Here is a 23338-nt window from a genome sequence, read left to right on the forward strand (position 1 = left end):
TATTTAATTTCAAAGTGTAATTGACCATTAATGTTGTCCTCAAAAGAAATGGGACACACTAACACTTATAGTAGCATGCAAATCAAAGGGGTGATGTGCAACTGTGTTTGGGCCTTTGTGTGTTCATAAACAAAACTACTTATCTTGACTACAATTACTACTGCAGTATGAAATAAGCCATTTGTATTTGGTTAAAGCAACTGAGAAATCTTTTTTTTTTTATTCAAATACAGATTTAATTAGGAAAAACACCTCTTAAAAATGTCATGTCAAAAGCCACAACTTAAACAATAGACAAAAGTGAACTACAACAATGTTCACTGACAGTGCAACAACGGAAAACGTTTCAGTTTCCTCCTACAAAAACAGAAATTGATGAGAGAAAATAAATCTTGATCCCACAGTAATTCCAAGCCAGAGGCTACAGTTATTTTTCCATCCACATAGAGACTTTACAGGAAATGTATAATTGCGTTACAGGGATACTTCTCTGCAGTAAAGGATAATATCATCTGCAGGGCTCAGCCAGACAATACACATTTTTTAGGGATATCATTTAACATAGGGGGAAGAAATGGCCAAACTCAAGTTTCCCAGTTAATCTAAAATACTTTTTAAAGGAGTATTGATTGAAATGGACATGAGCAGTCTCCAGGACTTGCAGTAGAAAATTGGTGTCTTCTACTAAAAGACTACTCATCATTAAGCCTGTGACTTACACACGGGTGGTGCAGCACTACAGATACTTGTTTGTTTTTTGTTTTTCCCATATTAGGCTGCACAGATCACAAAAAGTCTTTTATGCAGTGCAGTTGTTAAACTATGTTGAGTTTAGTGACAATAAGTACACGGACAGACTGGTCAAAACCCGAACACACACACAGGCCCTGCTTGTCTGGGCTCCAGTCCAGGCTGGCAATTGGCTGAGTAGACAGAGTGACATTCTGTAAGAGGTTGACAGATCCAGCTACACCTACGTCAACACCATCAGAGTCTTTCTTGCATCTCTGAGCAGGATACTCACTGGAAATGACATCAAAACACAAAAAATTATGGTTAGTTTACAGTTTACAGGAAAGAACATGGTGTCTGTTGACTGACTTGACTGGTTACTTACTATTTCCATAGATGTAGGTTGCCGGCTCCTCCTGTGGTCATAAAGATGTCTCTGTTCTGAGGCAAATGTCTCACCTGCCAAATGGTCGACTTATGAGCCTAAAACAGAAGAGTCATGTTTAGTACATAAAGTGTACCGAAAGACTGTAAATAGAGCTGGGCGATAGAACGATAACGATATGTATCGCGATATAACTTTTACGCGATAGAGAAATTAAGCTATCGCGATAGACCTCGCCGCTCTTATCCTCTTAAAAAAAAAAAAAAAAGAAAAAAAAAGGTCAGCCGATCCAAATTCAGTAGCGCAGAGCTGAACCAATCACAGCCGCAGTCACGTCGCGTGACTTGCTAAGTACAGAACAAGTGCCAAGCTGCACGTGTGTTTGTTTGGGAAGCAGCCAGCGGGTAATGGAGCCAGCGCATAATGGAGGAAATGAGTGTGCCGACTAGAAAAATCAACCGAGCGTGACCGAAGAGAAAACCGATGATGGTTCCAATGCCGGAGAGATTGTCGAACGGAAGAGCCATAGAAGTTCCGTAGTGTGAAGGTATTTCGGCTATTTCAAGTCTGACAAAAAACAGAGTAGCGTGCACTGTAAATTGTGCCGAAAGCAAGTCTGGAAATACAATAAACTGGTGCATGCGTCACACTGTGCGCCACGTTATTGTTTCGGTGAAATGAATTTCTACAATACTGTTACTGTTAATTCTACTCTCTGCAGTGTTTAAATGCTTACATATACACACAGTTACTGTCCCTCCACACACACGACTCGGGTCTGCTTCTATGCCGCAGCTTTGTTTACTTTTTCCCACCGAGGCTTCTAGACTTCTGATTGGCCAATATTTCTGCACGGTTAGGAATCTAGCGCCACCTGCTGCTTTGGCATGTTCATAGCAGCGTTTTCCTTCATTTCTGCCTTTACGTGTGGACGGGATTATTTTTTAAAACGAAAACGGAAAATCTCCGTTTTCAAAAATACCCGTGTACGTGTGGACGTAGCCTCAGTCTCTGACTGGAAGCGCTAATTCGTCATTCGGCTTTTGTCAGACTAAAGTAACTGTTAAAACTGTTTGAAAAGCTCAGCTATACAACAAGGAGAGATTGAGAATTTCCTTTTAGTTCTCAGTTTATTTGATATTGACAAAAGTTAGTCAGTTTTGTCTGTTCTTCTGTAAAACAAACTAAGATTTATTTTTAGAATTAATATTTTGTTTCTAAGTGGAATTGACAATTTAGTCTGTTTCATTTGTTCTATTTTGAAACTTAAACGCTTTAGCGGCTGCCTTTTGTGTAGTTTGCAATATTTGCCTTTATTTATCTGAAAAAGTCTCATGTTCCTTAAGTACATCTACCCTGTTGAACTTATTATGGGAAATAAATATTTAAAAACAAGCTGCTCATTATTTCACATTTTACTTGTGAGCAACGGCACATTTAAATCTTACAAATATAGTTATTTGGCTTATATCGTGATAGATATCGTTATCGCCTGAAATGAAAAAAACATATCGTGATATGAAAAAATCTCATATCGCCCAGCTCTAACTGTAAAGAAAACCTTTCAACCACTTTAGACTGATAACAGTCACAAAGTGTGACTTGTGCTGTTTTTAGAGGTTCCTGTTTTGACTCTTCTTTGGTATAGACTTAAATTCAAAACACAAGTTAAATTTATATCATCAGTGGAATAGTCCGATCTCTGACATTGCATCTTTCCCTTGCTTCCATTGCCAAAAATGCTTCATTTTCCTTGCTTCAGCTGGACAAACTGAATTTGAAAAAGCTTTTGTTTTGCATATGCGAAGTATCTCCACCAAAAAATATTTTGCATTAAAACACACAAAATATCTAGACATACGAAAGGACATTAAAAAGCGAAACAGAAAAACCTCGGAATCCACGTGAAAGAGGCTGCTCTTGATGCTTTGAAAATGACTGAAATTTTGACTATAATAACCATCAATACCATGATATTAATGGCGCCATCTCCAACAACGATGAGGCGGCCTACATGGATGAAGTGAAGAATCTGGCATCATGGTGCCAGGACAACCATCTCCAGCTGAACCTTGGCAAGACCAAGGAGCTGGTGGTGGACTTCAGAAGGAGTCAGCACAGAGACTACAAGCCCATTATCATCAATGGTGCTCCAGTGGAGAGGGTGCAGTCCTTCAAGTATCTCGGTGTCCACATCTCCTCAGACCTGACATGGTCTGCCTACATTCAGCTCCAGACCAAGAAGGCTAAGCAGCGCCTGTACCACCTACGACAACTGAGGAAGTTTAGGGTCTCTCCTGAGATCCTCAGGATTTTCTATACAGGCGTTGTGGAGAGCATCCTCACACAGAACATCACATCCTGGTTTGGGAACAGCTGTGTTAAGGACCAAAAAGCTCTTCAGAGAGTGATCTGTACAGCAGAACGCTGCTGCAGGATTGGTCTCCCCCCGCTTCAGGACACCTACACCAGGAGATGCCGGACTAAAGCAGCACAGATACTGAAGGACCCGTCCCATCCTGGCAACACACTGTTCCAACTTCTGCAATCCGGTAGAAGGTTCCGCATCATCCGGGCAAGGACAGAGAGACTCCAGAGGAGCATCTATCCCCAAGCCATTCGGGCCCTAAACCAACCCCCCTCACCCTCTCACATCATCTATAAGTGACTGAGACAGGACTCTCTTCTAGACACTCTAAACCCACCGGCACAATGTACATTTCAAATTCCTTTAATTTTATATATGTTCATTTTGTCTATTTTGTAAAATAGTCAGATTGTCTATTCTTATTTAATTCACTTAATGTACAGAATTCACCTGCTTGCTGCATACATGCTACTACTGCACATTCACCTAATGAGTGTGTGTGTGTGTGTGTGTATATATATATATATATATATATATATATATATATATAATGTCCCCCCCCCCCTTGCACAAGTCGAGGGGCGTGTCAGTGAAATGTCAGGTTACATTTCACTGTGCGTTATACTTGTATAACTATGCATGTGACGAATAAAGAACCTTGAACCTTGTAAAGTCCATGTTGTATTTTAGTCTGAAATTCTTGGTGGAGCCTTATGACTCATGGTTGGAGACACTGGTGTGCCAACTGTTGATTGCTCAGAAGAACTGGACAAATATTTAGAAAGCCAGGCCCCTGGATTTCCTGGGCCTAGCTAACACTTGGAAAGCTGGCCGTGCACTAATCCTGGTTTAAGTGTAGTTTTTCCAGCGTTTTCCCACAGAAAGCCACACATCTCTTCCCTAACATGCCCAGTCTCATTTTTCGGGCCGGTTACACAAAGGTAGTTAGACAAACATGACCCCAAACACTTCCAGCTATAAAAACGGTCAAATTGCCGTTTGCCCCCATTTCTTTCTATACCACACAAATGTAACAATAACAATAATAGTTCTAATAGCCTTTTGACATTTTCCCCATACATAGCAGCCAAACATCCATCTGAGTCACTCCACCCAGGTTAATTACCTTTTCAGAAACCGAGGCGAAGCCTTTGGTAGGGTGCTGGGTCCTCATGTCAAAAACGTGGAATTTTCCCTCCAGTGAAGTGGCCACCAGCTTGTTCATGTTGATGTCTTTCCTGTCAAACTCCACACAACATACCTAGTCAAGAAAAAAAAAAAAATAGAAATGAGTCACTCCCTGGATATTTACCACATGGCAAAGCTCCATCACAAATGATTTTACCATGCAGTAGAATGTGTTGAACTTGGCATAATGACTTCTGGCAGGTTTATACACAAAAGGAACTGAATGAAAGAGACAGCCATGTAATAAAATCAGAGCAATTCTTTGTACTGCTTATGGCATGTGAGGAAGTATTCACCTCAGACTGCCCTGTTGTTTTATGTGCAGTGTAAATGATGTGGGAAGTCATTTTCAGTTCTGTCTCCACATTTCACACCGTTTTTGTCTGCATTATAGTTCAAAATCTGTTATTTGTGCAAAGGAAATATTATGTGCCAAAAGAATTCAACCCTTAAAAAAAGCATTAGCTTTAACTATTTTGATTCATGTTTGGTTGAATCATAAAAAAAAAGTAGAAAATGTATATATGCCACATACTGACAATTTTTTCTTTCACCTCACCCCATTTTTAATGTTCGTTTCCCACCGTAGAGACATATTCCGCAGATCGAAGAGTTTGATGTCACCATTGTCATATCCAGCACAAACACAGCGGTCCTGATCATTAAAGGCATGACCTGAAATGTAAATGTAAAGGATATTTTAAGCCTGGGAAAGATCATTGAAAACAAACACAAAGGCACAACATAGGTTTATGGCTGCATTTCCATAGGTGTTCATGCTCATGTGCTTTTTTTTTTTCCACTGTACCATCTGTTTGCACCTTTTGTGTTTGGAGGGCATGGATCAGGATGTTCTTAAAAAAGTATACATGAAAAACAAACAAAAACAAAAGTTTTGTTTGTCATGTCTTATCGGTTATGTGCAGTGCATTACAGCAGCTTTATTTATGGTGGCTGATAGGTTAGCATTGTTGCTTCACAGAGTGTCCTTTGTCTGACCCAGAACAGGGTGCTTCTCTCTGGAGTTTGAATACTCTCTCCTGACATTGTACCTTTGACCAAGGGACTAGCTGGAATTTGGGCTTTGTTCTGCTGTTTAAAATTCAGAGAAATAATCCCCTTTACTAAGTATAAAGAAATCCCTCAAATTGTACACAATAGAATATATGATAAATATTTTTTTACTGCTTCTTAGAATTAATATAACCTATGACTGTATCAGTTCTTATCACTATCAAAAATGCATTACAGTCCTGTCTCTGTGGATACAGATAAAGTGGAGAGCATGTTTTTAAACTTTACTTGTGGATGTTGGTACTTCGGTCCTCAAGAAAATAATGTTCTGTGAGGACCCTGTTAAGGGGCACAAGCTGTAACAGTGTCCTTTATACTACCACAACTATTGCAGGAGCCTTAACCTCTTCAGACCTTATGTTCTTTTCTGCACACCATGGAAGTAGGGGAAGCACCAGCACTATCAACTTAGTTTCTGAAGAATATTTTACAAACCAAAAGCAACAGTCCAGCAGTCCCTCTTGGTTTCTCCTTCCATTGGCTCCATGTTGGCTACAGGGGAATCCTTCTGTCTGGGATCCCACACCTTGACTGTACCTATTAAAATACAATCATGTAGGATCTAGTCTTATTTTCGTGTACTTTACTTTCCCACTATCATTGCACTGAAAAGTAATTACAATCTAGTTTGTTTGTTTTTTAAATGCTCTTACCATCTCTGCTTCCAGTAACGATCTCAGGCGCACCATCACCAATCCCCAGACCACCAACACCATCAATACTATTCACGATCTCTTTGTGGGCCTTTACAGCATATACGGGCACATCCGGGATCTCTAGATTCCTGTGAACCACAGGACATCAGTACTGAATAAGTCTAATGTCGACGTAACAGATTTTTAAAATAACATTTCCATTACATTTTTTCTATTCCATTCCAATTATAACTGTCTTTGGGATTTGAATATAAGATCTACAATTAACACAACAAGTGTTTTTTGGTTAAAAATAGAATTTAAACCTTGCTTTCCCAGTTTGATTCTTGCTATTACAGGCACAACAGTTACAATTGGTGTATACAATACCATATATTGAGATTTCCATCAAAATCCCCTGTTGCTATGTGTCTTTGCTGAAGAGACGTGGCCCCAAATGTTCCACATTTTATAGCTTTAGGTTTCTCTACCTGAAACATATCACAGAGGTAAGAGTTTGTTTAGTTTCGTGAATGGGACAATTCAGCATATAATGGAAAAGCAGTGTGGAAGGAGTGCAGTGAAAATGTATTTTCATAATCCAAGTGAGCTTGAGCTTCAGGGCATAAACTGACAGTCAGGCATTCTCCTTTAGGATTTTCTGGTTGAACCTATTAATTCAAGTCGTCCAGGCCAAAAGCAGCAAAACAGCCCCAGACCATCACATCACCATGTTTGATTGTTTTCTTGTTTTTTTTGCTAACGTGAGATGGCCCTTTGTGTTCATTTTGGTCAGCAGTGGTTTTCACTACGGAACTCTCCCATAGATGCCATTTTTACCGATCCTCTTTCTTATCATTGAATCATGAACACTGACCTTAACTAAGACGTTCTTGTCTTATACTAACATTTGCTTGATCATTTGAAACATGCGTGACAAATATGCAAGAACATAAGAAATTGGGAATAGGGCAAATACTTTTTCACAGCACTGTATCATGTAGGCACTCTTGATTCAAGCTTTAGCAGCAAAATGACCTACACTTGAAACAAACAGGCAAGATAAGTATAAAAGAATCATGTTTATACACGTTTTGTTACGTTTACTCTCCTTTATCTGTATCTTGATGCCTGGCACACATCCCATGGCGCAAAACTACAACAGTAAGTTTTGTTTGTAGTACGATACACTGGTGACAGCGTAGCAATCTTTTAATCGTTGCAAGTGATGCTGTAGTATTTGCTTTTTAAGTATAATCTGGATAAAGTATGCCAACTATAGGATAATCTACAGTAGAACAATAATGAACGGGCTGCCTTCAAATTGTTGTCATGGAAACACCCTTGCCAGACTTTTCTAGAACTCTTCGACGGGCTAGCTAGCTCTGTACGCCGTTTGTATGAAATATCTGAGAGAAAAGAAAGGAACAAAGGCCCACAAGAGTAGAACGTTAATGTACCTCCTTTATGAGCTGAGCCTCGCCTTGGTGAACTTCATATATTTGAATCACTCCGGTTCCACTAGGAAAGTTTCCCAGACAGACAAACTTCGCGCTGCAGGGAATCCATTTACTGTCAAAAACCGTATAGTTCAAACTCTTCTGAATATGCGTAATAATCTGAGGCTTGGACAGCGGCGATGACATTTTTATAAGAAACACTGATATCGGCGTGAAAAACTAGACAACTGTCGCTCTCTTCCAAAACAAACTAGGTACAGCTAAGCGAGCGGCTGCCTTAACAGATGCCTGACAAAATGCGTATCTTTCAATAAAATATCTATGTACATTGGTACAAAAATCATATGCAAAAATATATAGACAGCTTGCATTCAATTCTAAAGACAACTAGAGACATCATAGATAGTTATAATAAAATAATTTTGTTACCTCTCAATCTACAGGCGTCGTTGGTGTGGCTGTTTGGGTCCTTTTCGTCCCACGAGAACATGCTCACGCGTCTCCGTTCACAGTCTGCTTAGGTTTCTACTCAAAGTCTGATTTTAAAAACTTTTTTCGAGATGGACACCGACAAAAACCCAGTCCCGGACTCTGTAGTACCCATTGAGAACAAAGATGACGCCGATTCTTTCACAAAGGTTAAGTCAAAAAAGTCTCAGAAGCGAAAACGTGAACAAGATGGAGCGAGCATGGACACAGAGGAGCCCGTGGCAAGCAAACGACCGCAATTTCCGCCCATTTCAGGAGACAAATTGCGGGTAACTACACCACGTGCATATATAGACTCTGTGTATTCTCTCGGTTTTGTCAAATAAATACCAATAACTGTACATTTAATGTTATTTGTCATGTTTACAAAGTAGCTTCCCCGACCAAACCATTAACTATTATGCGCACGCGCGGTGTAGTCATGTGAATACACTAAATAAAGCTGCTGTTGTGGTAGTGTGGTTGCCCAAGTAGAATATTCAAATACACAACAAATACTGTGTTTAGGTCGTGACTGTTATTATAATACTTATGATTTCACAGTACTCTGACTGTTTAAAGCACTGTCTACTAAAGCAAAAATACAGTTAGGAAAACAAAACGCATAAATTACTCGTGGTTAATATCAGTCCAGTACTCAGAGGATTAATTAGAAACTTTGAAATTAAGCGTGCATATGAATGTTTCAGTAATTAAATGCACCGTCAGGCACAATAGAAACCCGGGGTTGCTGTTTATATGTACTCTGCAATCTCTCTTTCTACTTCTGTTGTGGATTAGTGGTTTCTGTTATGATGACATTTTTTTCACTGTTTCCTGATGATTTAAAGATCAGACAGTTAAGTGGAAAAAAAGTCACCACATTAAACAATCGTAAACATGTTACATTAGTTGCAGCATTGCTTTGAGTTCGGGTTACAAAGCAAAGATGTTTTCTGATAAATCCTAACCAAATGTCATAGAGTAGTTTTGCTAACATTACACCGTATGATCAGAAATGTTCTTTGTGTTTGTTTGTTTTTTTAAGGGATCAGATGAGATGCGCAAAATCCCAGTTCCAGCTCACAGATACACACCGCTGAAAGATAACTGGCTGAAGATTTTCACTCCTATTGTAGAGAACCTACAACTTCAAGTTAGATTCAACCTCAAAACAAGGAATGTTGAAATCAAGGTAAGCTTCTCCTGTTCATGTAGACTTCGGTGATTTGGTGAGCCTATTTATTACAATGCTTATATACAGTATTTCATCTCTGATATGACTAATATGCCTTCTTTCTTTCAGACATGTAAAGAAACACAGGACATCACCTCACTCCAAAGAGCAGCTGATTTTGTTAAAGCATTTGTTCTTGGATTTCAGGTTGAAGTAAGTACATGAGTTTTCTGCATGTTTTAATTCTGCCTGACTGCTTTTGTACTGAATGTGTATTTGTCAAGCCAAAAGTCAAGTTTTGGCACAGTGGTAGAGACACTTGACTGAAACTTACTTCAGCTCAGTGTAGTTAAATAATCTATTGTTAATACAATAAAAGTTTCCTCCCTGTCAGTAGCCTCCATAAAGTGACTTGTAGTTGTTTTTGCTTTGTCTAAATGTGTAAATTATCTTTAGAAGCTGTCACAGTATTTTATTGTTAATTTTGAGCCTTGCTGGATTGTCACTCGTGATGTAACATTCACACTCTCTCCCCTCAGGATGCTCTGGCTCTCATTAGATTAGATGAGCTCTTCCTTGAAAGCTTTGATGTCACAGACGGTGAGTTTCCACCTCCGTAGCACTTGTGGCTGCTGTTAGAGTCGTCATAATTTCTTACCAGTTCTCTTTCCCTGCTGCATGAAGAATACAATGTTCAACCTCTCGAGATCTATTTAATTGTTCTCCCATGTTTTGGCAGTGAAACCTCTGAAGGGAGACCACTTATCCAGAGCTATTGGAAGAATAGCAGGGAAGGGAGGAAAAACCAAATTCACCATTGAAAATGTCACAAAGACTCGCATTGTGCTTGCAGACACGTGAGTAAATCCACTATTTTGATATGCTACAGTAAAATTACTAATTAATTTTTCACATCATTTGCTTCTTAATCCCTCATTAATTTTCTTTAGCCACCTTTTTGAAGTTGATACGGTTTCACTGCAGCATTAATCAAACATTTAGATTGGGATTTTTTCTCTTGCATTGTTTTAGTCATGATAAGTATTGGAGTTCAATACAGATCTTGCAAAGAAACTCTGTAAAGAAGAGCTTTACTTCTTTGGGATTAAACTTAAAAAAATAAAATAAACTGGCCTGATTTGGTTTGTTAATAAGTGCATAAACATACTATCATATATTACTTACTAACAGTTTTTGTCACACAAATGCTATTTTCCTCTTCACGCAGATGTTTTTGTGGGTACTCTAAAGACAATATAAACAACCTTTCGCATACATCCATACCTGCAGTATGTTTTCTAGTTATGTGCCTTGTATTCATTGTTCATTGAAACTGCGAACACTCTGCTTTGTCTGTCTACAGAAAAGTTCACGTATTAGGATCTTTCCAGAATATCAAGATGGCACGGACAGCGATATGCAACTTGATCTTAGGTAAGACGAGCATTGTTTTTATAGCACAGTATATCATGTGGTTGATGCTATTGAGGTGGTGCTTTATTGGATGAGCTGGTTGGACACTCTGCTGTCTCAAATACCGTTACTCCTGGAGAAGTACAAGTACTAATTTATTCACTTTGAGGTACTCATTTAAACATTGAAATTTAGATTATAAGACTCCCCTGTGAATCCTTTTATGGATTTCAATTTTGATATATACTTAAATGCAGCAGTAAAAGTGCCTAAATTAAAAGAGGCTAGGCAATAAAGCATTGGAATGAAGCCATTTTTCTGAATCAGGTGTTTAAAAAGACCTGTTATAACACTTAATGTTTTCCGTAAGGAGTGCAAAAATCGAATTTCTTACTTTTTTTTTTTTTTTATAAGCTGACAGTCAGCTTAAAGAAAAACCCTAAAACATTGAACAAACAGTTTAGCCAAGTCCTGAACAAACCTATTTAACTGCTGTGCAGCCTTTTCCAGTGTTCAGAGCATCAGTCACCTGACAGCAAATCCATCGAATCTAGCATTAACCATATTTGGAATTGAACTCTTTGTTTACACATTAGTGCTGAGAAGTGACCTTTAAATCCCTTTTGCCCCTACAGGAAGTCCACCTTCAAAGGTCTATGGCAACATCCGAGTGGTGGCTAGCAGGACTGCAGAGAGATTCTAAACCTGAAGCCTGATTGGTTACCATATGTATTTCTCTTCCCCTATTGGCTGGTGGAATTCCTATGTGGGATCTGTGTTGAGACCGTCACTGCCCTTTGGACTAATACCTCGGGTTCTTCTGTAATCTCGTGGTTTCTGAATCAGCTGGTATCAAATATGATTAATAAAATTATGATACGTGCATTAAGGGAATATGGATATCTGAAAGTACGTGTTTGTGCAAATGTGTTTAAAAAAAAAAAAAAACTAAACAAAGCATGTGTGTACTCTTCTTTCCTGGTGAATGAAGATACAAGTCTAGTCAGTCACATCTTGGTCAGGTTTAAAATAATAATAATAAAAAAAGGACAGTCAAATAGAATACTTTCAACATTTCAAAGTTTATTTAAATTTTATTTTTCATACAGTATCAAGTTTCCAACAGTCCCACAGCATAAGATGCAGCATGCAGAAAAAGGGAAAAAAAAAAGGTTCTCAAACTTAAATCTTCTCATATCCCCACACAAACTAAAAAGAACCCAAGTCCCTCAGAGAAAAGTAGCACTTACAAACTAAAGCGCGGTCTGAACTATACAGAGAACAGAGAGCCAGAACTGCATTTAACAAATACTTATATACAAAAGGAAAAAAAAAAAAAAAAAACATCAAATTTTCCCCTTTAAGCTGAGTACAGTGTGTGGCAGTTTGAGACAGGATCAGATATGCAACTTTTACTGGAATCGAAGCATCTCGCTGACCCGGGTAAAATACAAAAAGTTACATGTAGTTCAGTTCAGTTGGATTACCTCTCATAATATGTGTACATTTACCAAAGTTTGGCAACATCCATATTGTATACCATTAAATTCTTAAATATATTAACATCACCATCCATGTGTAAACAAGAGGATTATTTCAAAAAATTGATCTACATGCACAACAAAAAATATACTTCCATGTCATGCAAGCACAGGGAGGCCCAAGCCGTGCAGAGCTTTGGGATAGGGGAAAAATAGAGCACTCCAGATGCACATCTCTTGACTGAAAACTGTTGTTCAAACCAGCAGTTGACCTCCAAAAGCAAAACCAAAGCTATCCCAATGCTGTTTGCAGTAGGAAGCATTTTCCCTAGAAAATAAAAATCTGGCTGAAGTTATGTTTTTTCTCCCTGTTAGTAGGTCAGAGGGTGAGAAAATGAATTGATTGTGACAGAAAAAAAAGTGGGAGAAGAAGCCAACTTTTGAAATGTACACGTTCAAAGAAAAAAAAAAAAAAAAAACTACAATTTACAGTCTACCCATTGCACACTCGTTATGCCAACATGTTAAGATTTTAAGTGTTTGTGTTGCGCTGAAGAAAACTGACCCATCCTGTGCTGTACTGAGACGTATTCAGAAGGGCTCATTGTTAAGCAGAGGCAAAGCCATCTCCACTTACGGTTAAATAAGCTGAGCACACTTTGATTACCTAATATACACATACTGGTTAACAAAAAAAACAAAAAAAAACCACGCTGCCTGCAGATAAGTCTCTTAAATTGCTATGTCCTTGCACAAATTGTAATCTCACCATTATTCACTCTCAGTTCTAAGCCAAGTCCGTCCAGCCTCTGTTCCTAACATTAAAGTCTTGAAATACTAATGATTCCACCATCATTCATTAGTCAGTGTGAGTGCAGAGCTAATCTTTGCATTGGAGATTGTCTTAAAGATGCACACTGCTCTATGCAAAATGCTTCACAAGAGTAAACCATGTATCAGTTTGCAGCCACAAATTATTTTTCAAAAGACATTTTCTTGGCATTAATTTTTCTATCTATAATTTTATAACAGGAAACAACGATTATCTCCAACAATATAAACACATTCTTAAGTATAAATAAAACTACCACTCTTAATACAAAAAAAGAAAGGAAAATAAAACTGGAGTTGCTTTCCTAGGAGTGACTGGAAGCTTTACCGGTCTGCAAAACTGCGTGCGTAAGCTAAAATGGAGAACAAAAAAAAAAAAAATTATTTTGATTTGCTTCTAATATGACTCGTAGTCGAGCAGTTGGAAGCGTCACGAGCCCATTTGTCTGGCATGAATGACTGCTGTGATGATGGGTAATAACTTGGACTGGTTTTCTGGATATGTTCTGGTTGGCACTTCATACCCTACACTTTCTAGTTGTGCTGCAAGTCAAGTGTTAATACACTACACACTTCCCCTCACGAGACAACCATAGATATACTTGTATTTTTTTTCTTCTTTATAAAAAACAAGAACAAAAAATAAATATAAAAAATAACAATTAACAAAAAGAAAAAAAGAAAATGAAAGGATGAAATATGAACAAGCCAACCAGCCTCTTCACCGCATCCCCTTCCCCCCCCCTCATCCAAAACCGGAGATGCTCTTGCGAATTACAAATAGATGTCCTTCAGTCTCTTAAAGTGCTACGACCGGGTTATTGAGAGGATTTACAGTTCAATAACACTTCAAAGTTGGCTTCACGAGGCCTGTGTTTTGTTTTAAAAAGTGGCTTCACAGAGAGAGAGAAAGAGAGAGAAAAGAAAGAAAAAAAAAAGAGAGAAAGAGAGCGAATACTTCCATTGATTTACACAGAGAGCGTTTTGCCGGACGTCTTGAGCAGATCTTCAGAGATGGTGGAGAAAGCGAGAGTCGAGGACAAAGGGGGGGATTCAGCAAGCGGAGAGCGCTCACACATCCACCACCATCTTTTTGTGTATATCGAGGCCACCAACCACCTGGATGAAAGTGCGAAAGGAAGGAATAGAAAAGAAAATCTTTAATAGAGTGCTGTTAGTGCTGTGGAGGTAAGCATTAAAGTTCACATAGTTTAGTTTTCTTTATAAAGTGCCAATTCACAACAACAGCACCCGAGCTTTATATTTATATGCAAAATTTATGAATAAATTTTGATATGTGCTACGTTCAACAGTAAAAAGCCAAAAGTATTAGAGAAGAAGCTAACAATCAATCATCTCTGATGAACAACATGTGGCAAGAGTGGAAAGGAAGAACTCCCTTTTACCAGGAAGAGACCTGCAACAGAATCCGTCTCAGGTTAAGGCACCCATGCCCAAACAAGACGGCCCCTTAAAAACATTTTGACCTGCACAATAGAAGAACACCAATGTTTGGTACTGCTATTTTTAAAAAGTTGTCATCTTTTTATTACTGCCATTAAAAGGTAACCTGTTATGACCTTATATACTGAGAAAACAACTCAGTGTATTTTTAACTGACTAAAAATAAACATGTTGGTTCAGAGGGTAAACAGATTACTGTACATTACCTGTGAATATACGGCCTTCACCTCATTGTAAAGTGATTTCATATTGGTAACGTTTCATTCACCACATAACCATCAACAAGCATGTCAGTTTCACTATGAGTGACCGCATCAACAACAAGTTCTCGCTGTAACACTGCTGTGGAAATGCCGAAATGTAACAATGGGATCAACGGCATCCTGAGAAAATCTACTAAATTTATTCTCTTATTTTTACACACTTTCTCTTCCGTTGTTACTTTTACACAACAGTGTTGCTAATACTACAAAGCAAGAATAAAATCATGTCATGGAGCCTTTTCCTTGAACCTTGAAGTGTTTGAGCTGCACTGCTTCGGTAAGAAAAAAAAAAAACTGATCTAATACTCTCCTGCACCACTCTGAAAATACACTCCCACGAGGACAGAGCCATTTTAGTTCATGGCTCCAGAGATATAGCTGTCAAATGTGGGGCTCATGTCTGTCAGTTGGAAGTGGAGTCTTTCATTTTAGAATATGTCTCAGAGCAAAGCCATTTCCACTGGGGTCCGACAACAGACGAGTCGGTGTATCACACTTTTCAACAAGATGACACTAATTGTATTGAGAGAACTTCATTTGCATCTGTGATCTTAAATTAGATAATTACAGCCACATACTTTCTAGTTAGTTTATGCATATCAGTACGACAGCAATGAGAATATTGATCTGGGTCAGCGCTTTTACAAACCAAATAACGCTCATCACTGCCGACCTTAAATTTGCTGGATGACACAGATCCTCCTACAAATGCCGTAAGTACACACCAGGCTATGTTTACAGCCCTTGACACCACATTTCAACAAGGAAGTGTGAAACTGAAACCCAATGCCGTTGAGCCTAAGCAAAAAGTGTTTGTGTTTCCAGAGTTTTCCGCCCCTTTGACATTTGCTTCCAACATACTAGGCTGCATCAGCACAAATGTCACCACCCCAAAATACCCCAGGAGGGCTTTGACTTACTGCACAGAACTCTTCAAAGGATATCCTGCCGTCTCCGTCCTTGTCTGCATTGATAATGGTCTTGTCCACGATCTGCTGGAGCTGCGTGTCCTTCAGGTTGTTGCCTACCATCATCTTCAGAACCTGGAAGAGCTCGCCATTGGAGATGTAGCCATCCTTGTCCATGTCATAGATCCTAAAAGCAACTGTGGTGCAGGGAGTGGCATGGGGAGGGGAGGGAGCAGAAGCACAGGTAGTTGGAAGTCTAAACCAATCAGCCTTTATTATATATAGTCTTTAACTCTTCTTTAATATTTAAATGGTTGTTTTTTTCCCTTTTTAAAAAAAAGAAAACTTGACTAGCTCATGAAAGGTGACCCAAAAGGTTAACACTGTGCACTATAAAGGACATACTACCCCAAGGGAATTTGTGTTGCAGCAGCAAGGTGACGTGAGACAAACAGAAGAGGGGAGTCACAGGGGACAAAGCCCCTGACTGGTTTTACTCCCAAAGCAACAAAACAAATGGATGTGCTTGAGGATAAGAAACTTGTTCTACTACCCATGGCTACATGTGACTTAAGCGAAGAAGCAGCTTTACTTACATCGAAGCTTCTGCTCTTTGTCCCCCTTAACGCTGAACTGTGAAACACCCTCGATAAACTCTGTGAGAAAAGAGAACAGAACAGCAATCAGTGCTGTAGGTTTACAGCTAAACCAGGCTTCCCACACAGTCCTGACTTCAACATGGCATTTTAGAAACATCTCGATTTTATGGAATTTGCTCTTTAAATAGTATATTAAGAAAAACTTACACAATACAGAAGCATAACAACATCAAGTTTATTATCAAAACACAGAAGAGCTCATTTATAGACAAAGACATACACTGTTCTGAACTGTTCATTTGTTAAACTTGAACTTTATGATGATAATTCTTTTCATTAACTCTCTCTCTATATATGGTTTTTTTTTTCTTTTTTTGTGGAAAGTGTTACTACTGTACAGAAGAATGTCCAGGTTGCAAAGTCCACAGATATCGAACCTGGGCTATTTTTAAGCCTGCACTATGACTGAATTTCCAAGATAGTGGCACATTTGTAAACATGCAGACCAATAAAAGCAATCCTTATCTTTATGCAATAGGGGCAATTCCCCATCATGTGTGAATGACGTGTTCAGAATGTGGACTTTGTGCCCCATTGAAATGCAAATGACCTTAAAAGCAGGTGGCAGAATATTTTAATGGACTGGAAACAAAATAAAATAAATGGTTTTAGCATTGAAAACCAGCAACAGGTCTTATTAGTGGAACAGGATGCTGGATTCTACAAGACGGAGAGGAGCTGAATGAGCTTGTTGGATTCAAGGAACTTTATTCAGTCTTGTTTTGTTTTTTTTAGATGTGGCACATAATATGGCACACATTGTAGTATTTCTTCAAAGAAATACTACAATATGTGCCATATTTGCAGTGGTATTACTCTTAGTTATTGTACTGGCTGACCCAAGCTATGTACTGTAGGCTATTTCGCACATATCTTTAGGAAGCCTGGATGCTACTGCTTTACATAATGGTGAAATATGAATAGTCACTATCAAAAATGAATTTGCAGCACGTCTCCTCCTATGTTGTTGCTTTTTTTGGCTCACTGCACACCAGGCCTCCTGTAGCAGGCAGTATCTATTGATTCCATGTGTTTAGGTATGAGAGTAATACTTAAACCATGAGTAAACTAGAAGAATGAAAGCAAAGCAAACTTCCACTTAAGAACCAGGTTTGTTGCTGAAGTCACAAATGTGTAAAGAAATTTTTTTTACTGTTAGTCAAATCCCCACAAGCAGACAGCTTCATTGCATACCTTTAAAGTCCACTTCTCCATTCCCATCTGTGTCGAATATGTCGATAACCCTTTGCACCAGTGGGTTCTGTTGCAGCTCTGGCAGCGACATGAACTCCTCCACGCTGAGTGAGCCAGAGTTATCTAGGTCGAGTTTCTTAAACCTCTTCCCTAGCCTCTTAATCTCATCAGCATCGACTGGACAAAAAGAAAAAGCAAGAGAAGACATGGGTGAGACATTGTCTTTCAAGACATTTAGCTGATGGCATTTTCTATCTTGTTAGATAATGAAAATTATGAGCAAACAACCACAAGTGTGCACGTGTCAAGTGCCTGACAGGCCCAAGTTCTATACAAGAGCATGAGGGGAAAAAACAGCTAAAAAGTGACAATGACAAATGCATAGTGCACTGTGCACCTGCAACAACATTAGCCCAAGACTGAGCAAACAAAACCAAACAAAGAGCAATAAATCAAACACACAAAAACACTAAGTCAGAGGATATTTATGCTACCAAATAAATATCATTATAAATCTCCGCATGAAATGTAGTCATAGATTTTGATGGTCACCACTTGTAACTAGGTCAAGGACACTACTTCTAGCCTGCAGAGGCCTGGACTACCTGCTACTAGCTGCAGACCCACAGTAAGCATGGTACAATTTGTTCTGCTCTTTTCTAGCCATACCTGAAATAGATGCAACTACAAAACAAAGCTCCATTTGGTAGCAAACCTAACATGAAGCAAACTGCTCCTGCTCTGAAAACACTGCCATGGATGTAGATGTTTTTTAAAAAATGAGTAAAAGGCAGAGAAATGAGAGCTGACAAGAAAGAGTGGAGGAGGGAGTAACAGAGGAGTTATCAGAAGAGCGACACAGAGACGAGTACATAAATATAACTTACAGCCTTTGTTGTCTACTTGTGCTTTTTTATCATAAGGGGTCTGGTGGATCTTTTCTTCCCTTGCCATGAGAAATAGTCTCCACTCCCCGGCCAGTATACTGAGCAATGGTAGTAGTAATCCACAAGCAATCACAAATCCAGTTGTTAATTACTATATAAGCTCATTCACAGAGAGTCAGGTGATCATACTGGCCAACCACAAACTACTACTACTTTACCCACTTTAATATGAGTGCTAAATGGCACAGGGTGTCTATTAAACTTCACAAACAGCTAACAGAAGGAAGAGTCACAATCAAGAGGTGTGACAAAGGTTATGAACTTATTCTAGTCACGATCAGGTTTAATTTCCTCCACAAGGCCATCCAGTTTAGTTAAATGGCAAAGATAAGATCGACTTAGGAAGAACAAGCTTTGTGGTGGTAACTGTAAGGAGTTACAGTTGGAATTTCTTGTAATTCTTGATGTGAGCACAGTTAGTGAAATGTAATAACCACTAAAGATACAACTGTCATCAGAAGAGTAAGAACCTGCATTCAAACTGACGCAATGTAGGGAACATACACATCTCATATTTTGGCTACGAAGCTCTAAATGCACATGTGAATGTCTGGATTCTTACAGGATGTTATCCTATTGTTCCGCTTTCTATTATACGATGCAAAGAGAGAGACGGGTGTGGGTTGTGTTTTGGGTTTCAGAGCTCGAACACGCTGTGCTACATCAGCTCGATGACTAATCAGAGTGCGAGTGTGGTGGAGGAGTAGGGGAGGAATAAAGGAGTGAGAGAAAGACAGATTGAGAAAGTTGGAAAGGACATGACCACAGCAGCAGCCACTGCTGGTTGCAAGCAAAGCTTTACGTGAAGAAAAACAATACACTGTTGAAATCCACTTTATAAATATTCTTTATGGGTCCCTGCAGCATGTGTATCTCATCATCATGATAAATGAAAAAATTCATCTAGACCAACACCGTGAGCCAATAAGTTTTGATTTAATGCTCCTCTATTGACCGTTAGTGATTCTGTGTTCTTTCTAATAATAAAGCACATGACAGTCACATGATCACAAATTGAATTTTTATAGCACCTTCAAGCCAATAAAATTCAAAGGGCACTGAGAGAACAGTAACAACATTGTATATTGTAAATGACTCAACTACAGAACTCTGGTTCATTGGTCCTTGGAAATAAAATATAAAATCGCATGTCAAATTTCCCAGGAGACTAAAAATATGTACAAATCCATTCAAAGCACTTAGAATGTCTCCAAATAAAGGCCGTCTCCAAAGCACAGTGCAATATGCTTGCCATATGGTGTACTACAAAGCTGGAACAATAAGCAGATCAATTAATTAGTCAGTTGTGCCAATTAATCGTGAGCAATCTCATTACAGCTTTCAGCATCTTTACTATTACACTGTTAATAAACTATCCATGTGCTGTGTAAGTATGTGTACATTTAAATTAATGATGTCAAAGCCACTCTGATTTTCCCCTGTTTAACAAATCAAGACGTTAGTCTGCATCAAATATCCACGACATCTGAAAACCCAGATTTATTTCTAATGAGAGGTCAGCGGTTCACTTCACTTATATGTTCCCGATATGACAAATCTACACACAAGAACACATTCAGCGGTTCACTTCACTTATATGTTCCCGATATGACAAATCTACACACAAGAACACATTCACAAGCTGATAAAGACCACAGGGTGTCTGTGTCTACCAGGCACGAGTTATCAGAGGCGAGCACACGGCTGTCCTGCGACACAAAACACTTCCTTATCAGCGGCCTCCTGTTTCCTGTGCCCAGCAGATGACACCATCTTAGCTCATAACCATTTAGCCCGTGAAGGGGTATCAATGCTACAGATAGGCACCATATTGTGTTAGTACGGTAAATCAAAGCCATGTTTGAGATAATCTGTCACACAGCCGGACAGGTCTTTTTTTAGGGTGTTAAATCTTAGTATAGATACTTCTGACACACATCCAATAGATCTTGAACACTCCACGTTCTCCAAATTAGATCAAAACCAATAGCAAAGAATAACTCCGGGCAGCCCTCTCTATTAGTTCATCAGTAACTTTAAAAATACAGAGCACTTGTCACCAAATATCAGACTGTCAATTTTAGAGTTTAATGATGGGTGAAGTAGGGAGTGTTGAATCTGCATGAAAATTTAAACACATCAATTTAAAAAAAAAAAAAAAATCATCGCACAAAAACAACACTACAAATGCTTTATTTTCTCTACGATAAAAGAACAGGTATGTTTACAGGTGCAGGCTGCAGCCTGACTGCTCATTAGTTTGTCATCTCTTGAAGTTCAGGGTCTGGCTGCTGGGCTGGGGTCAGAATTCACTCAGCTTTAACATCATACTGGGGTCTTATCTAGCTCAGTGTTAGCATGCTCTCTGCGTGCAAAGAGCCAAAGTTATGTGTACATAATGCAGCCGTTTCCATCCTGGATGAAGTTTGCACACCACTCTCTCATCCTTTTGTGCAATAAAAATAAACATAATGGCCATATCCACGCTGCAGACTCTGCCACTATTTTCCTCCTTTGGCACACAAACAGAAATCAGCTGACTACAGTGCAAGTGGAGGTGGAACCAATAAAAAGGATCGTTAGGCACTCAAACTAACAATTCCAAGAAATTGAACTACTGGGAATTGGCTCTTGTAGAGAACCGGTTCTCGATTCCCATTCCTATTCTTAACAGAAATCTTGTTAAACAATCTGCTTTTTAAAAGGGTCCACAAAATCAACTAGTTGTATTTGTAGTGGCACACTGTTCCAAAGGCTGGTGTCACACTGAAAGGCGCCTCCGGTCGTTAGTCATGTGCAAAGAAGAACTAAAACTTTGCAGCAACTGTGTGATGCAGTTGAATCTATGCCATTTAAGGCAGTTCTGAAGGCAAAAGGAGGACCTCAATAAAAAGAATAATAATTACTTGCCTCAGAATTCCATACTCAGCTTTGTAAGGACACAAGGAAAAACCGTTCACAAAACCGTAACCTCAAAGTAACTCCCTGTCTCTGTTTAAGTTCCGTTTTGTGCTACAAAGTCAGGTTAGTAGGATAAGCTGGATGCAGTTCTGATGAAAAAGTACTGTGACATTTACAACACATAAACTTTGGCGCAGCCACTAAGCAGGGAACACCTTAACACTGGATCCAGATCCCTTGTTGCTGTCAGGACCTGCCGAGTGAGTAGGTCCATGTATTATTCATGGAAGCAAGGACATCGGCCTTCCTTTTCCAGTGTCACACCAACAAGCCCCATGTCTGCTAGATTCACACACAGAGGGGAACCTACAGAGCCAAAATTAAAAATGTAAAAACATATTGGTTTGACTTATCCAACATATGGGTCCATCTGCTATGGTCAAGTGGTAGATTCCTGAAATCATATGGGAGCTGGAGGTTTAGCAGCTGATGAACAAACAAACAAGGTTCGTCAATTTAACTATTCTTATCTCATGTTCTTACACAAACTCATTCTAGTATGATTAAAAGTGAGCGCAGTGAAGAAAGTTGAATTTCTGAGCTTTACAAACAGCCTCTCTCCATTACAGAAGCTAAAAACCTTAAAATGTGGCACAATGATGTGTACCAAATCTAGCTGCAAATGAGGCATAGTTTGCGTACGACAGCAACAACAACTGATTCCCAAAAAGGCTGGAACAAACTGTGACTGGCAGTGGTCACATCCAGCCTGAAATGACCACACTGGATGGGAAAGCGTCCTAGGTGTGAGAGCCACCATGATAAGATGAAATGTTCTTGGATTTTATTTATTTATTTTTTTTAAATTGCAACAACACCTGTAATTACCATCAACGAGAAAAGTGAGAAGTAATGTTGCAGAATAAACGATTGAGATAAGATAATACACCATACATTTCCTGAATGGGTTGGCACATCTTACTCGATTTCACACAAAACAGGATGCTGTTGAGCGACTGGCTATTAAAGCGTGTGATAAAACCTTCAACCTTCACTTTTGCTATTCACTTGCCTTCTTCGCGACCTTTGGTTGTATAGGGAAAAGAAAGAGTCATGCATCTAAGCCCAACATCAGACCTGCATGTTAAAGCCTGTCTTTGGCAGCAGAGAAACACAACAAGGTGGGTGATGTTGCAAACTCGCATTCAAACACGTACATCTGCTGTGGATTAAGGTGTAGTGGAGCTACATGTTTGCTATGATGACAGTGTCTAGTAGATTACTTTATACATTAGTTCATATACAGCACACCTTTGACAACAAGATGATTTCACTCTGGCATTTTTACACTTTACAGAAATTGATAGGGATGGTTTGAAAATGACACGTCTGTGCTTACCTTTACATTTATTTCGAGCAGAATAATATACTGTTGGATGCATTTTCATGTAAAGGAAGTTTAACTGAAATATTATCAAAAATGTTTTCCTATGTAAAGAAAAATGCTTTTCTGAGGTCTCCATAGTCACAGAGGATCCTCACACTGCTTTGCTAATGAGCATCTCTGAGGGAGACCCAATGTAACTGTGAGATGATTATGATAATCTCATATACTCCACCACACAGCACACAACACACACACACTTACTTCCATAAACGCTGTATGCACCCTTAACTGTGTTACTAGGCAACTGGAACCCGTTAGCCCCCTAAAGTAGCCCACACACAGACACACAAACAGACACACACACACACACGAATATTTAAATAATTGTTCGGGAGGTGTATGC

General features: G+C 39.0%; 3 protein-coding genes across 4 annotated transcripts in view; 1 reads left to right on the top strand and 2 right to left on the bottom strand.

Annotated features, from left to right (window-relative positions):
* Positions 1–184: 184 nt before the first annotated feature.
* dnaaf10 (dynein axonemal assembly factor 10) lies at positions 185–8113 on the bottom strand. Its single transcript, XM_086258918.1, has 8 exons — positions 7843–8113; positions 6773–6873; positions 6401–6531; positions 6183–6284; positions 5233–5348; positions 4612–4746; positions 1118–1215; positions 185–1023 (listed from the first exon to the last, which is right to left on the bottom strand). The coding sequence occupies exons 1-8, from the start codon at positions 8026–8028 to the stop codon at positions 816–818; spliced, it is 1077 nt and encodes a 358-aa protein (XP_086115044.1). The 5' UTR covers positions 8029–8113; the 3' UTR covers positions 185–815.
* A 179-nt stretch (positions 8114–8292) lies between these two features.
* Positions 8293–12251, top strand: pno1 (partner of NOB1 homolog). The gene is made up of 7 exons (XM_086258919.1): positions 8293–8600; positions 9359–9505; positions 9617–9700; positions 10027–10087; positions 10227–10344; positions 10851–10921; positions 11536–12251. The coding sequence occupies exons 1-7, from the start codon at positions 8403–8405 to the stop codon at positions 11601–11603; spliced, it is 747 nt and encodes a 248-aa protein (XP_086115045.1). The 5' UTR covers positions 8293–8402; the 3' UTR covers positions 11604–12251.
* ppp3r1a (protein phosphatase 3, regulatory subunit B, alpha a) overlaps positions 11964–23338 on the bottom strand; it is a 30565-nt gene continuing 19190 nt past the window's right edge. Inside the window, exons 1-5 of one of the 2 annotated variants that reach the window (XM_086258920.1) lie at positions 18588–18707; positions 17701–17877; positions 16444–16503; positions 15860–16044; positions 11964–14331 (exon numbers count right to left, since the gene is read on the bottom strand). In XM_086258920.1, coding sequence (XP_086115046.1) covers positions 14284–14331; positions 15860–16044; positions 16444–16503; positions 17701–17877; positions 18588–18654 — 537 coding nt within the window. In that variant the 5' untranslated portion in view covers positions 18655–18707 and the 3' untranslated portion in view covers positions 11964–14283. Of the gene's footprint in view, positions 14332–15859; positions 16045–16443; positions 16504–17700; positions 17878–18587; positions 18708–23338 lie in introns of those variants that run through there. The other variant, XM_086258921.1, reaches the window with a different exon arrangement.

The sequence above is a fragment of the Aulonocara sp. 'chitande type north' Nkhata Bay genome, linkage group LG13 (assembly GCF_057382095.1).
Source record: "Aulonocara sp. 'chitande type north' Nkhata Bay isolate Kocher_YH1m ecotype deep benthic linkage group LG13, A_spYH_male_GT1.1, whole genome shotgun sequence".
NCBI classification, from domain to species: domain Eukaryota; kingdom Metazoa; phylum Chordata; class Actinopteri; order Cichliformes; family Cichlidae; genus Aulonocara; species Aulonocara sp. 'chitande type north' Nkhata Bay.